Source organism: Rutilus rutilus (assembly GCF_951802725.1).
Source record: "Rutilus rutilus genome assembly, chromosome: 18".
Lineage (NCBI taxonomy): Eukaryota > Metazoa > Chordata > Actinopteri > Cypriniformes > Leuciscidae > Rutilus > Rutilus rutilus.
Genome location: NC_140231.1, coordinates 29,212,108 through 29,228,186, shown reverse-complemented (window position 1 = coordinate 29,228,186; position 16,079 = coordinate 29,212,108). Strand labels below are relative to the sequence as shown.

General features: G+C 37.5%; 1 protein-coding gene across 18 annotated transcripts in view; it reads left to right on the top strand.

The window, feature by feature from the left end:
• Positions 1–16,079, top strand: part of fnbp1b (formin binding protein 1b) — a 78,000-nt gene that overhangs the window by 21,250 nt on the left and 40,671 nt on the right. For all 18 annotated transcript variants that reach the window (XM_084386364.1, XM_084386362.1, XM_084386361.1 and 15 more), the window contains exon 2: positions 15,305–15,420. In XM_084386364.1, the coding sequence (XP_084242490.1) occupies positions 15,305–15,420 (116 nt within the window). The remainder of the gene's footprint in view (positions 1–15,304; positions 15,421–16,079) is intronic.

Here is a 16,079-nt window from a genome sequence, read left to right as displayed (position 1 = left end):
GAGCCCAAAGGCAGCAGGCATCATGCAGATAACTATTTCTGAAACAGTTCTGACCAAGTCCAACTAAAATCCAACAAAATAAACAATGAACAAATAAAATATAAAACAACATGAAATTAGATCATTGACAGTCTTCTATATTAGGAATATATTAAACCAAAAACTCATATTTTTTTAGAAAGGATGTGAATTGAAACAACCACAGCAAGCAACAAGTTGATAAATTCTGTAAAATTAAAATTTGAATTGACCGAATTATCCATTTGTTTTCTGACAGGGAACACACAGAACGATTCAATTCTGGTCCACATTTTGATTGACAGTCGTCACAACCTACTAGTGAGCGTGTTTACTCCTTTCTTTTCAACCATTGGATAGGATTTAAAAAAACGGCTGTTGTATTTGTACTTCTGATGAAGCGCTGTTAAATATAGGTGAAAAACTACGCCGCAAAAAGAATAAATAAAATGCTTTCTTAAAAAGCAAAAGAACGCATGCACGTTTTCTTAATATGATCATTAAAAACCAATAGACTGATGAAAATGCGGGTCATTTCTCAATATGCGACGTGCTGGACAAGGGGTGAAAATGCTGTGCGGTACAATGGTCACCCAGCGGGACGGGTGGTCACCCTACTTGCAACCACCCAGAACAGCATGGAAACAGTCTAAAACACTCTAGAAGCCACATAATAACATACTAAAAACAATGTCCACCCAGATTACTCCAGCAACCACATAGCAATGCACTAACAACCACTCAGATCAGCCCAGCAACCACATAGTAACGCCCTATCAACCACCCAGATCACTACAGCAACTGCATAGCAACGCACTAACCACTCAGATCACCCCAGCAACCACATAGCAATTCCCTATCAACCACCCAGATTACTCCAGCAACCACATAGTAATGAACTAACAGCCTCTCAGACCAAACAAGCAACCGCATAGCAACACACTAACAACCACTCAGATAACTCCAGCAACCACATAGTAACACACTAACAACCATTTAGATCACCCCAGCAACAACATAGTAACGCACTAACAACCACTCAGATCACCCCAGCAACCACATAGCAACGCACTAATAACCACATAGTAACGCACTAACAACCACTCAGATCACCCCAGCAACCACATAGTAACGCACTAACAACCATTTAGATCACCCCAGCAGCCACATAGCAACGCACTAATAACCACATAGTAACGCACTAACAACCATTTAGATCACCCCAGCAACAACATAGTAACGCACTAACAACCACTCAGATCACCCCAGCAACCACATAGCAACGCACTAATAACCACATAGTAACGCACTAACAACCACTCAGATCACTCCAGCAACCACATAGCAACGCACTAACAACCACTCAGATCACTCCAGCAACCACATAGCAACGCACTAACAACCACTCAGATCACTCCAGCAACCACAGTTACGCACTAACAACCACTCAGATCACCCCAGCAACCACACAGCAACGCTCTAACAACCACATAGTAACGCACTAACAACCACTCAGATCACCCCAGCGACTGTAAACAAATGCACTCAGAATGCCCTAGCAACCTTACAAAACTACATGGCAACCACATTGCAATGTGCTAATGTACACACATACACAAAGTGTTAACTTCAGAAGTCTAAAAGCCCGCAGTTTTTGGTTGTGTTGAGCGTTTGTGTATGTTTATGAAAATCTGAGACCTTCTCTCAGAAGCGGAAAGGGTTTTCATGTTAGCAGTGGAGATTTATGATGCTAGCAATGTTTATGCAGCGGTTGTGGTGATGTTCTCTTGGGCGTTTTAAATCAGAGCAGTATACTTGTTATGATGCACTACTGTGTGTAGTGAAGACGTTTAAGTTCATGTTGGACGTTTTCATGTCACAAAGACAAATGTTGGTGATAGGACCATCCAAGTGTGTGTGTGTGACCCGTCTGTGTATCATGACTAAGAGGTTACAGTAGCTCTGTTCTGCCTGTTTCTGCAGCACAAAGACCCTGTGTGAAAGACCAATGAATTGGCATTCGCACAAACACACACACACATAGAAAAGCACACAAACTGCTCGACGTCTCACACAAATATTTCTCCCTGAATGCAAACCGCCTACGAGCTCCAGCCACAATGAACAGAGGCTATTGAACAAAGAGAGAGATGATTCTGTTTTCCACAATGAGCATAACCTCAAAACATCTCATGATGACGATGATGATTAAAAACCCCTCCACACACACTAAGTGCACATAATGCACAATAGATATGTTTACATGCAAATTAATCGGAATGAATCCAATCTGATTTCAGATTCTGAAAGTTCTGTTTATACGAACACTAAACATTTAAATCCCAATATAGATATATATTTGTTGACATGCAATATATATATATATATATATATATATATATATATATATATATATATACCGGTATATATATACCGAGCAAAGGTCGGGTGATAATTATACAGTGAGAATAATTGTTGTTTTTGCCTTGATGACATTTCTAAAAAGATGAAATATTTAGTAATTAATTTTTTTTGAATTTTTTTTCTCTTCCACTGACAAGTTAGTAAGAAAAAAGACTGAAATGTGCGGTTGTTCTTAAGACATAAATCGCGTTTTTTTCCAATTGTTCGGGCTAGGGATGCTAACGATTAATCGACAATCAATGTAAGGGATGCTGTACATCCAGCCGGTCGTTATTGCAGAATAAACCCTGATCAGGATCCTGCATCACCCTGAAGGGGTTTATTCTGCGATAACAACCGACTGGATGTACAGTATCACGCTTATTACACGGCTAATGTCAACATAAGTAAATAATTAGACATGAAATATTGACTGAAATATTTTATTAGGTCTTTGAATGCAAAGCTTCCGCGGAGAGAGCAGTTGCTAGTTCAAGTTCAAAATAGACGGACATTTAAGGGATACGGTGTTCAGTCATACCACTTATTACAACGGCATTTCGCCACATAAATAATTATGAGGATAAGAGATATTGATTTGAGATTAAATGGTTTTAAAATCTTACCTTTTTGTTATCTTATAATCCATTACAGTATATAAAACAATCATTGCAAAATGGCAGCAGCTGCATTTGTATGAAACAATAGAAGCGAGACTACGACACCCGGTTGGCATAAATAATTGTACACAAAATATTAATTTGAGTTTTAATATTATTAAACAAAGAAAAATAGTTCCTAGCAAGCGTACAGCGCTGACTTCAGTTACACGGATGAGCCTGTGTTATCAGTTTTTACCGGCTGTTATCGGGAAATAATGCTATTGGACATTTTCTACTTCTGAAGTCGTGAATACGACCTTATCGCATTAAAATTTTGACTTGAGAGGGTGTTCATGTCCAAATCAAACCAATCCAAGTGCTTTCCAGCTGTAAAACAGTGTCCGATTGGTCTCTACACATCGTCTCCACCCACTATACCCACCCACCACACCCAAGATCCAGTTTCCATTGGTTGAACTTTCAAATGACGCTGGAAGTCCTATAGCTTTAGCAAAGAAGCATGTCGTGTCATCTACGCATTGGCTTATGTTGTGTTTGGGCTTGTTCGAGACCACCTGCTCTAAATTAACATATGCTATCTACTATGTTTTACTAATGTTGGGCGACGCTTCAAACCACAGATCACGTTTTCATGTAAAGCACTTGTTAAATGATGGTCATATTCCCAATATTCACTGTAAAGCCAAGCTTCTTAGCTTTAAAACGACACCTATTTTGTGCTGGTTAAGCAAGTGGCTGTTAAGTAACATGCTAACTTAGTAGCGCCCCTGCTTCGGATTTAAGAGATTAACGATTTATTAGATTTGTTAATTTAAACAATGATCGATTATGGGAATTTTTGTATATTGACATCCCAGGTTTAGACTCCTGTTGACCACGCCTGTCAATCTTAGTGAAACTTAATTTGGAGCAAGCTCAGTCGGAAAGATTGAGGTGTTTACATGAAGGCTTTTCAATCCAATTGAGCCACCAAATGGATTATTTGTTTGCATGTAAACATAGCTAATGTGACTAACTGGACTAACTTCTCAACAGGCCATGGCATTTGAGGTATCATTCATGTCTGTTGAGCAAAAGGCACTAATAAGATCATCACACTGACCTCATGTGTTAAAGAGCCCACTACTGACACGACGCTGTACATCTGCACCTTCTCAAAGCCACTTCCTCTGTCAGCCGCTTTTAGGTCAGCAGGATTCTGCCGAGTGTTATTTTAATGTTTAAACTGAAATAGAACAAATTACTAAGTGCTAATTTAACGTGAAAAATTCAGGCGAGATAGTGATGTTGTAAGGTGTCTGCAACGTTCTGACGTATGAAGGGTTGCATGGAAAAATGAAGTGTGAAACAGCCTTTACACATGGCATTGTGTGTGTGTAAACTGTTAACTTTTTGTTCCCTAGCGGTTTTCACAGTAATTTGTATACCTGTGTGAATCAGACTCTGTATATGAGGTTTTTTGGGGGAATTTGGGGGGAGTTGATGAACAAAACAGAGCCCTTGATGTGTGTGTGTGTGTTTGTAGTTTTGGAAACTTTCGGTTTGTTGGTAATTAAATCACAAGCTCACATTAGAGACTTCTACATTATTTTGGCTGATTGATAGTTCAGTGATGATAAAAGTTACTTTCTACTGCTCCAAGAGTCCGGCAGTGGAACTGCAGGTGTCACAGACATTTCCTGTTTCCCAATGAGCAGACTAATGGCGCTTTTCCATTACCAGTACCAGCTCGACTCGACTCGCCTCGCCTCGACTCAGCTCGGCTCGGCTCGCTTTTCGCTCCGTTTTCCATTGCAGATAGTACCTCCACAATAGTACCTGGTCGTCATAGCGACACCGCAGGAAACTGCCGTGACTTAATCTTTTACGCGAGACGCGCGAGACACACCCGCTACCTACACACACAGGACAATGGAGGAAATCGAGTGTATGCTGTTTTTGGATGTTTTTGTTTTTGTTTTTGCTGTTTTTTATTCAGGATACTGCGTCTGGCGCGAGCTGGTACTGTGTAGTGGAAAAGCGCCATAAGGGTACATTTATTTCTTTTTTTCTGTACCATTCACTATATATTTTATTTCATTTTTTAATTTAATTTTATTTAATTTTATTTAATTTTATTTTATTTTATTTTATTTTATTTTATTTATTTTATTTTATTTTATTTTATTTTATTTTATTTATTTTATTTTATTTTATTTTATTTCTTCCTAGAAGTGACCATCATATGTACTCCTCACTTTATATTTATTTTATTTTATATATTTATTTAAGCTTCTTAGACGTGACCATGATATGTACCCTTCCATATATATTTAATTTTTTATCTCAACTTCCTAGAAGTGACCATCATCTAATGAGCAGCCTTGTGTACAAGGGATTCCTTGCGGGATTCAGTTGCTGTGTTGCATTCAGTATGACCCGAAGTGTAGCGTCCCCAGTGACCTTCAAGAATCTCATTTGATATCTGTGTTAACCAAATACACTTATGATCTGTCTGTAGCACTGACACCTGTTTGTTTTTGGCATACACAGCCTCGTTCCCTGTACACACACACACACACACACACACACACACACACACACACACACACACACACACACACACACACACACACACACACACACACACACACACACACACACACACAAAGAGTGTTGGCTTATTAGCGCTTATATCTGTGTCAGTAGCATCTATTTGTGTATGTAAACATGTATGTCTACATCTCAATCAAATGATGGCATAGATAGGATGTTCATTACAACTTTTTATTTTCAAATGAGCAAGAAAAACATTATGTAAATAAATATGATAAATGTAATGGGCTCGTGCATGCGTTATATTTTGGAGGAAATACTGACCTGTGATCAGATCACCCTCTTCTTATTAACCATGTTCCACCAGAGACTAAGCAGCAAACTGATCTGGGTTCAGTTTTTTGAGATCATACATTCAGCTTCAGATGTGTTCAGCTTTGCACTCTAGTTCAGTTTAAAATGACATTAATGTTCAGAAAGTCTCCATCAGTGATATATTCAGCTCTCTCTGTGATGTGTATAATGAGTGGTGTTCTTCATTAGCATCGTGGTTAATTGGACTGTCCCAAAGTAGCAAAGCAGAAGCCTGATGAAGCTCGTCAAGGCTAAATTAAGGCCAGATTTCACAAGGATCGTGAATGAATCATGTTGAGAGTTTGCTGAGTTCATAGCAGGAGGGTAAATTAAAAACACATTTACTTACTTCCGAAGTGTTGAGTTTAGGTTAGTTTCCACCAAGGATACCTTAGTTAGTGTGGTAATTGTAAATCTCTAACTCTCAGTATGAGCTCTAGTAATAGTGATGGTTGTCAGACTCTGTATTTACAGACAGGCTCTCAGTGTCTGACTAGTGCTCGGCTCTTCTGAGTTTTTGGATTTAATGAGTTCATGAGAGACGAGTGAACTCTAGGATTTCTGTGTCCCATCAGAGCACGCAATGCCTATTTATAGTGAGAGAGGAGGCGTGTGTGCATGTGTTTCTGGATGATGAAATACACTCCATACAGCTCTTCTCATGCTTGTGTTTTTGTGCAGCTGTGTGTGTTTAATTTCAGGCTGAATCTCAGCATTCTACCATGCACACGAGAATAATTATAATGAACCTTTTTTATTTCTTCCATATATAGAGTATGACCTCATTTTTTGATTCAGAATCCACAATGACATCATCACATTGATTATAAGTGTGTGTGTGTGTGTGTTTAATAGTGCAGCTTAAAATGAAAAATCTGTAATTTTTTTGACTCACCTCACGTTTTTAAGGAAATGATGACAGCTAACCTTTCGGGTATGTTCATGCATGAAAGTGTGCATGTGTTTCTTTGTATTGAATATCAGACGTCTTTTAACTTCTTTTCTTTCCCTCCCTCTTTCTCTCTCTCTCTCTGAGTCATTCTCTCCATATTTCCCTCCAGTTGCTCAGTCACCACCTGGCACGGCTTTGATTTTTACACGCGCGCAGCTCAGACGCCTACAGCCGAGTCTGTGTGTGTGTGTGTGTGTGTGTGTGTGTGCTAAACCTCTCCCTGATCCCTCGTTTCCATCCAGTAGACTCGTTACAGCGGATGCAGGTGCTCTGCGATCTGTTCTGTCTCTGTCCAGGGTCAGCTGGCGACCCTTCGTGACCCTCATTAATCCACACCATAACAGACGTATAACGGACATAATGACTGGATGTTCCTTCTCCAACTAATGGAGAACTTCACAATGCAAACATTGTGTAAATGTTGGGATCAAACGGGCCATATGATGCTAATAGTGTTTGATAAATGTTCTCACAGTGCTTGGACATTTTTTTCTCGGTGCAACATTATTTGAATGTCCATTAGATTACTTTAAGCTGATAATGAAATTTGCAAATTGGGGCCAGTTTATGAAACAAGCAGAAAAAAATGTCTGTGTAAATATTTGGTTAACTCTTTCCCTGCCAGCGTTTTAATTTATTTTTTTAATATTTATTTTTTAATAAACTTACCAGCCAGCTCCAGCATTTTTGATGATTTTCACAAAACTTTCATTGCCCCCAGAATATTTAGTTGAGCATATGAATACCTGAAAATATAATATATCAAAACCCATTTTATTCAAGCTTGATGGATTCTTTTTTTTAATCAACACTTGAACGTGGGTAAGTTTCATAAAAAAGCAACTTTTTTTATGAAAAAGCTGAGAAAATCTAATTTTTGTCAAAGACTATGTCCAGATCGGATTCAGAACGACGATCGAAGCATAGATGGAGTAGATCGAGTCCATCAACACCCCCAAAGCTTGAACAGTCCAATACCTCTTCATGGGTCGACATTTCATTCGGTAACATTAGGCAGTTTTGATTTAAATGCTGTTTAATGTTTGATGATCGTGTTATTTTGGTCATAAGTAAGCAATGCTTTTATCACTTGTTTCTGCTTGTTTGTGGATCCAGAGATTCTGTACTCTTTCAGAAGATGCGTGATAGCGCCCCCTATCGTATTACAGTGAAAATTACGAATTGATGGAAAATTCCCTCAGTGGCATGGAAAGTGTTAAAGTATTATTGTCACTTATATATACAATCTTAAATTGTTACATTAAATTCCGTGCAATAATTTAAAGTTTACACTGAAATTCTTTCTGCATGTTTTAATTAGCCATATTTTAAGTGCCATGTTAAAAGAACACACTTGTAAACATGGAATTTTTACACTTGCCAATATGACATAACATTAAAAATAAAAAAATAAACGGCATGTTTGCAAAAATTAGCACACGTAAAATATAGCACACAGAAGTTGCGAAAATACTTCTTTAACTACGATGTACCATCCGAAATATTATTATTATTACATATTAGTGTTTTATAGATTTTCACTACATTTTGTAAATGTAGTTTTTTATGAAACTGTAGTTCTATACATTAAACAACACAATTTGCAATTGGACCATTACAAATCAACGTAAAACGTTAAAATGTTTGATCCGTATGTTTGCGGTTTTAGGAACATTATGGTGTGTTTATGTAACTAAGAAAGTTACATTGATGCATTAAAAAACAGAGATTTTAACGTTTGCACAACCCAAGTGGAGTGTTTAGAAAACGTTTTAATGCTTAAAAAATGTTGACCTTAATTTCTGTGTAGCGCTACTACACCACACGTAATGAATCGCCTGTTGTTGACCTATTCCTAATTTGTATGTCGCTGTAAATAGAAAGTTCTGTTAAATACCAGGATGTAAATATGAATGGAAATTTGCCACCAGGAAGTGTGTTGCATCTCTCTGGCGCTCTTCGGTCATTGCTGATGTCTGGACTTGAATTAAGTAGCAGAACTACTGTAAATCTGCTGCCCAGACGCTCACTGGATCAGCTCCAGATGTGCAATATATCTGCTTTATGCTGGTTCGAGGGGGTTAATCTGTGGATAAAGACAGAATCTGGATTATAATCCACCATTATCATAATGGAGCTTGCAGACGAACTCTGACTGGTTTGGACTGGAGAGTTGTGCAGGTGGACTTGACCGACACTGGTTTGAACCGGACAGGCGGTTCTGGCTCAGTTCTGACTTTAGGATTTGATGGAAACTGGCTTGAGCGCAGTGGAGATGGGGGCCACTCCATCATTCAGACAAATGTGGACTAATATGTTGCCGACTCAGAGGGTAAATGAACCATGCTAATGCTTTTGTGCTGCATTACTACACCAAAGATCATATTATGTTGTGTTTTAAGAGGAAACATATTCATTTATTTACAATAAGGTCCTATTAGTTTACATTAGTTAATGCAATGAGCAATACATTTGTTACAGTATTTATTAATCTTTGCTATAAAAATACAACTGTTCATTGTTAGTTCATGTCTATTAAATAATATTAACAGATACAACTCTTGATTTGAATAATGTATTAGTAAATGTTGAAACTAACACTAAGAAATGCTTTAGAAGTATTTTAAATTGTTAACTAATGTTAACAAATGGAGCCTTATTTTGAAGTGTATTTGCATAGTTTGTGGTTGTATTTAAAGTATTACTACTTGGTTTGTTGTTTAATGGTAGTGTTTAAAAACGGTTACAAATATCTGCTGTTTCAATCATTTTTTTCACTTTAACATGTATAATTTTACTTTTTATTGTACTTTTTTCATGGATGACTCACTTTTGTTGTAGTCACTTTGGATAGAAGTGTCTGCTAAATAAATAACTGCACATGTAAACTGGATGATGCATTGAAAACCCTAACCTTCACGTTTAATATTAAACCAACTGAGCCAAAAATACATTCTTACTATTTTTAGATGTAAAATAACACAAATTATGAAGACATTTTCCATGTGGGGACGTCCCCAAGCTAATGTGAAGTTTTGATGGTTTTTTTTTCTCTATTTCTCGAGATTTGCAAAACCTGCCCACATGAACAGCAACATAAAGCATCTTCACTTCAAAGAAGTAGTTTGTGGATGGACTAGTTTAGACAGCAGGGTCAGTATTACAGAAACACCTTATCCTGTCTGTTAGGAAGCTAGAGTTAGAGCTTTTTCAAATCTTTAGTCAGGAAGTGTCATATAGTCCCAGATCTATAGACTTGCACTTTGAGCCGCTCATAGACGTCTTACTTTTCATTGCTTTAAATGTTAGACATCCAGACATCCGTTTATTGCATAATACGCCGTCTCACTGATCAAAACCACAAGACTATCTGCGATCAAACAGCAGATTTTCGTGTTGCTCTCTTTAAACCTTCAGCTGCTTTTGTAGTGTGCACTAAAGACTGGGTTGTGTAAGAGGAGGTGATCTGTGTTTAAATGAGGCCGGCTAATCGTATTAGGTCATTTGAATTACCCAGATGCTGAGCGGGGACTTTGGCACTGTGTGTGTTTCTTAGCTCTATTCTTCCATTGCTAGTTTTAATAGCCTTAAAGAAATAGCTCACCAGAAATGAAAATTCAGTCATTAGGGGCATTGGTTGTTATAGGAACTCAGTTACAGGAACTAGGCTCCAGGGCGGTCCCACGACAACTGAATATTCCCCAGGGCCATGTTCCTGGTTGCTTTCGCACTGTCACTCGGGACTCTGAATGAATGAATGAATGATTCAATGACTCACTCACAAATACTTCTTGTTTCATTATTACTAGAGCAATTTTTATCTAATCCCTTAACTAATCAAATGAATAATTCAGTTACATACATTTTAAGTCACTTTTTTCAATGTAAAAATTGATACAATAGTTATTTGAAGTGTCAAGTTACTTTTAAAAAGATTTGCTCTGTTTTGATCTGCTACTGCAGACATCAGTGTTTATATCCAAGCTGTAAAGCTATTCTGTGATCATTTGAATGTTTGTAACACAGAAATAATGATACTGTTTGGTTGAAAAGACAGTTAGTGAAGCTGTTTCGTACTTATACATGATAACCGCTTTCTCTGGGTCAGCGGCAGCGCGAGTGCAGATTTAAATGTTCAGGTGAGGTTTAATGGAGAACTTGGTAACTTTTTTAACTTAATAAAACTGTCTAGAAATCATTTGGATGTTTAAACAACCTGTTCTGGTGATATTGGTGACTTTCCCTGCTCCCCCCAGCGTTCCCAGGCGGAAAACCAACCTTGCAACTTGGGCACTACCGTCCCGGCAAGATAGAAATTGGAAGTCTCGTGAGAAGCGAGAACTAGAACGAGAACGAGCGCGAAACACAAATTGCTTTATGGCAATTCGACATAAACACACACGCATGTATGATGTATTACCAGATTACCCACCTCTGTAGACATAGCTCCACACGATACAGTTGGCTTGCTCTGATCAAAACAAACGCACATGAGCAGCGGTAGAGAGGGGAAGGAGGCCGCCGCAAGTGAGTTTTTTACGACTGTGTTGTGAAATATACGCCCCCCCACAGCTGTAGGGGGAGCTTGTGGGGAAAACATGCGACAACAAAAGGGAAAATCAGCGAAGAAGCGACTAGAGTTCGCTAGAGTTACCGAGTTCTCCTTTAATAGACAGCCGAATCATTGTCATTTCAGAATGAGATCACGTGGGTGTTTGAATCGAGATATTTTAACGATTAATCGTGCAGCTCCAATTTATAATGATCACAAAAATAAAAAATTGCCTTAAAATTATAAAAAAGTAAAACATTTTGGTTTGTTCCTCACTCACATTACTTCAGAAAACATGGAATATAGCGCTCAGGTCGTATGGACTACTTTAACTGTACATTTATAATACTTTTTTGGTTTCAACTGCTGTAATTTAAAAAGAGCTATGTAAAGATTATTGATCAATTTCTCCTCGGATGACAGAAAATCAAATGGGTTTTGAACGACATGAGCAAATGACTTTGTTTCATTTTTGGTGAACTATACCTTTAAACAATCGACCAAATTTTTAATGTGGAGTGCAGAAACCCAGCTCATCACCCACATGTACATCCTGTGCACACAAACACACTCACAAAGGTTTGAGCGCTCATCCTGTCTGCTGGCTGAATGCATGCGGACGGTTTGCACGAACATGAATTAAACTAGTGTGTTCTTTCACAAGGAGAAAGTGAAATGTTCTTTTGAATCTAACTCTCATACTCTCGAGTGTGTGCGAGTGGAAATCTGGCCGAATTCTGCAGACTTCGAGATGGTTGAAGAGAAAATGGGGGGATGCTGGAGTCAAACGAAGGTGATTGAAGCGTTACTGCAGTACCACTTTGGCGTTTTATTTAGTGTAGTTTCTGTCTGAGTTCTGATGGTGCGATTTTACTGCGCTGAGAATGGGTTTTTGAATGGTTCTTAGGTTCGGCAAAGCAATGTTTGGTTGTCAAGACACATTTTGGATGTGTAGGATTCTTAAGTTGCTTTCTTGAGTTCTTTACTTCATTATAGGCTCAGTGTTTTGGTTTCTGGGTTTTCATTACATGGATTTTCTAAAGAATTAGAAGTTCCTTGTTCTTAAACAGGCTCTTTTATGACATCAGGCTGTAAAATAAGTTTTGATTCTAATTGGAACCTTTATTTTCCATAGTGATTTGAAAAGGTAGTTTAGAGGGACATTAACATAAAGTCTAAATATTTTCTGTCATGTTTTACTCAGCATGCATCAGGCTCTTAAACTGAGCCTGTCACGTCTCAAAATGTGTGATCAGTTTTAGTTGAGGTGTAATCTAGAACTAATTTCTGTGGTGTGTATTTGTGTGTTGCAAAGAGGTTTTACCGGAAATCATCTGCAAAGGACAAATTAAAACCTGACACACACTCCATACCTCTATAGATGACCATAGCATATTAAGACATGAAGAAAACTTTCAGACCCATTAACTTAAACACTACTGATGTAATGTGCCACTGCCTCTGATTGTGGTTAGATAAAAAAAAAAAATTGCAAAAAAATAAATAAATAATTAGCACATGTATTCACAAGATTTAAGTTGTTTAATAAAACTTGGACCGTACAGTCTGTAAATCTGGTTTCTTGTGTTTTTGTGTTAGGAAACCATCAGAAACATCCCAAACATGCAGTAGATGATCCAAGCTAGAAAAAACTTTATTTGGTTTTATTTACACTGATTATGCATTTTACAATTTATATGTACAATAATTTGCTCATAAAATTATTTTGCTTGTGTTTCATGAAGACCAATATGGTCTGTTGATGTTTTTACTTAAAACCTGGAAATTTTACATCTCCATGTAAAACTAATAAAGTGCGAACTAATTATTTTAGTAGTTTAGAAATATCACTCCAGCACATCAAGTGAAAATTCAAAAATTATAACATTCATTAAAAAGTTCATTATTTTTGACACCGTACTCAATTTCATGTCAGTATAAAGGGCCGGTCACGAGTAGGCTTGCTGTGGTAGTCTATGGCAGGGGTTTTCAAACTTTTTGTGTGTGTGGACCACTATTTGTAATCAATCATTTTTGCGGACCACCTCATAATACACATAATAAAATATGTCTACACACACCTGAATTAATCCGCACCTCTAAATAGGCTTACTAGCACTAAAAACTGGTCATCACATCAGTACATACGGCTTGTTAAAATAAAGTTTACGGCACACATATTTAATTTATTTATTTACTCAAGCGCCCGAGGGCATAATCAGGTTCATTTGAACAACAGGCTTATTTCCATAGCAATGGAGTATGAAATCTATACAGTAATAAGAACACTTGGATATAGTCAACATTTCAAAACCTTTGGCGATTTTAGGGGATTATTAATCTTCAGAGCTTTACAAGTCCTCAAAAAGTAACGTTAGGCTTGAGTTTGTTCACTTAACAAGCACATCCGCAAAACATTTCAGAAACGCGAGGTCAAGAAAATAACTGGAAATGAAAATAATAACAGGCCTTATTCATTCCATTTATAAACATTTCGTTTCATATAAACTGCCTATAAACTAAAAGCTATGCGTGTGATGTGATAATGAGATCTGCCTCTGCCACTTTTCTCTTCAGAGAACCTGTTGTTATCCACCGATCCATGTTGTGGTTCTAACGGCGCTGGACTTGAACGTCACGGCCGAGCGCCACTAGCCTATTTTAGTAATCACACAATAACTTGACAATTTTATTTAAATTGCATATCAATATAGGCCTACATATTCTTTTTACTTTTTTTTTATGGGAATTTCCTGGTAAAATGTTATTTTATATTTTATTTTGCCTTTCCACGGACCACCTGCAGTACCCTCACGGACCACTAGTGGGAATGGCCGGTCTATGGCACTGGTGATTTCACTGATCACATGACAAGAGTAAGGAGAGATGACTGACAGGATGATGACGGATGATTTAGTCATTGACAAATATATTATTTTAAAAATCTGCGTTCAGTGCCACCGCTCCCAACATAGAAAATGCGTGATCGCGAATTCGAAATACTATGGAAGTCAATGGCTACCGTCAAATGTCTGATCATCAGCATTCTTCAAAATATTTTCTTTTGTGTTCAACAGAAGAAAAAAACTCATACAGGTTTAAAATGACAACATCTTAATTTTTGGGTGAACCATCCCTATTAAACGCAAGGTTAGGAGGGAAGGCCTTTTTTTGAATGGATGCTGAATAAACTGCTTTTTTTTTGTGGGAAAATGGCGTATCATTTAATAAATAGACAGCCCATCATCTAATCTTTAACATGTTTGTGTGACGGGTATGATTCAGTTTACCGCACTTATGGTATCCGCAAACAGTGATTATCTGTCGCACAACTATGAACGAAATTCAACGACGTCAAGGCTGTAATGTGATTGGTTATCAAGGCACACCAAGTTAGCCGTTATGCTTTCTCCAGTGGTAGAGCCCCGGACCCTCGTATCTCCCAATAAAAAGACCATCTCTGGTGTCGCATTTCTTTTGCGTTCCAAAGTTCAAGTTTTTTGAATTTGTAGACGTGTGGCCAATAGAAGAACAGTAAATTCTTCAACAATGCCGCAGAGTGTGACGTCATACCATGGATGATTGCAGCATCTGTAGAAATTTCACATGCTCAAAGTGAGTCTAGTGGGTTAAGGGCGGGCTCTTCCTGTCCACTTCCTGTTGACCTCCGCAGAACGACGCCTTTGCCTGTGACCCCGTGCACTGGCTGCTGTCATCAAACATGTGTTGTTCTGCCTTTTTGGTGAACCTTTTTTGGTGTGGAACATTTTTTGATTTCAACAACTAATTCAAGGTGTTGAAACATCAGTTTTCACTGTTATTGTGCCAACTTTAACATGTTTCTCTCTCTGTCTCTCTGCCTCTCAGGATCAGTTTGATAACCTGGAAAAGCACACACAGTGGGGAATCGACTTTGTGGAAAAATACACCAAATTTGTGAAGGAAAGGTCAGAGATCGAGCTTAACTATGCAAGACAGATCAGGTGAGTATTACATTAACCTCGCTGATTAATTAGGTGCACTAAATCTTTAATAATAAAATTTTTCAGTTTGCAATATATATATATATATATATATATATATATATATAATATTTTTTTTATATATTTTTACCTTAGATATTTGGTTATATTATATATTAGATATAATGCATATTATACAGCAAAATTAGTACAACATAGTCAACGCAAATATGAATAGGACATTTCTGTAACATTAGTTCAATAATGTAAACAGATACAACCTTTGATTAAAAAAAAAATACTATTAAATGCTGTAGATGTAGATTGTTCATTGTTTGGTCTTGTTAACAAATGAAACCTTATTTTAAAGTGTTACCAATGTTTCTATCGTGCAGATTCAAAAACCTGAATGAAGGTGGCATGGCGCACCTTTAAATAACATTCATAAACGTAACAACATATATTCATGCTTATATGTGTGTATTTATTTAGCTTTCTAGTATATATATGTATGTTTCCTGCTGTTAAAGACCATTTTAAGATGGTTTGAGCTGGTTTAATCTGGACCCTCAGCCTTTCCAAGCTGGTGAAAACCAATTTAAAACCAGTTAACAGACAAGTCTGATCAGGCTTGGAGACCTGTTTAAGCTGTTTTTTTAACATTGGTAATTAGGTGGAAT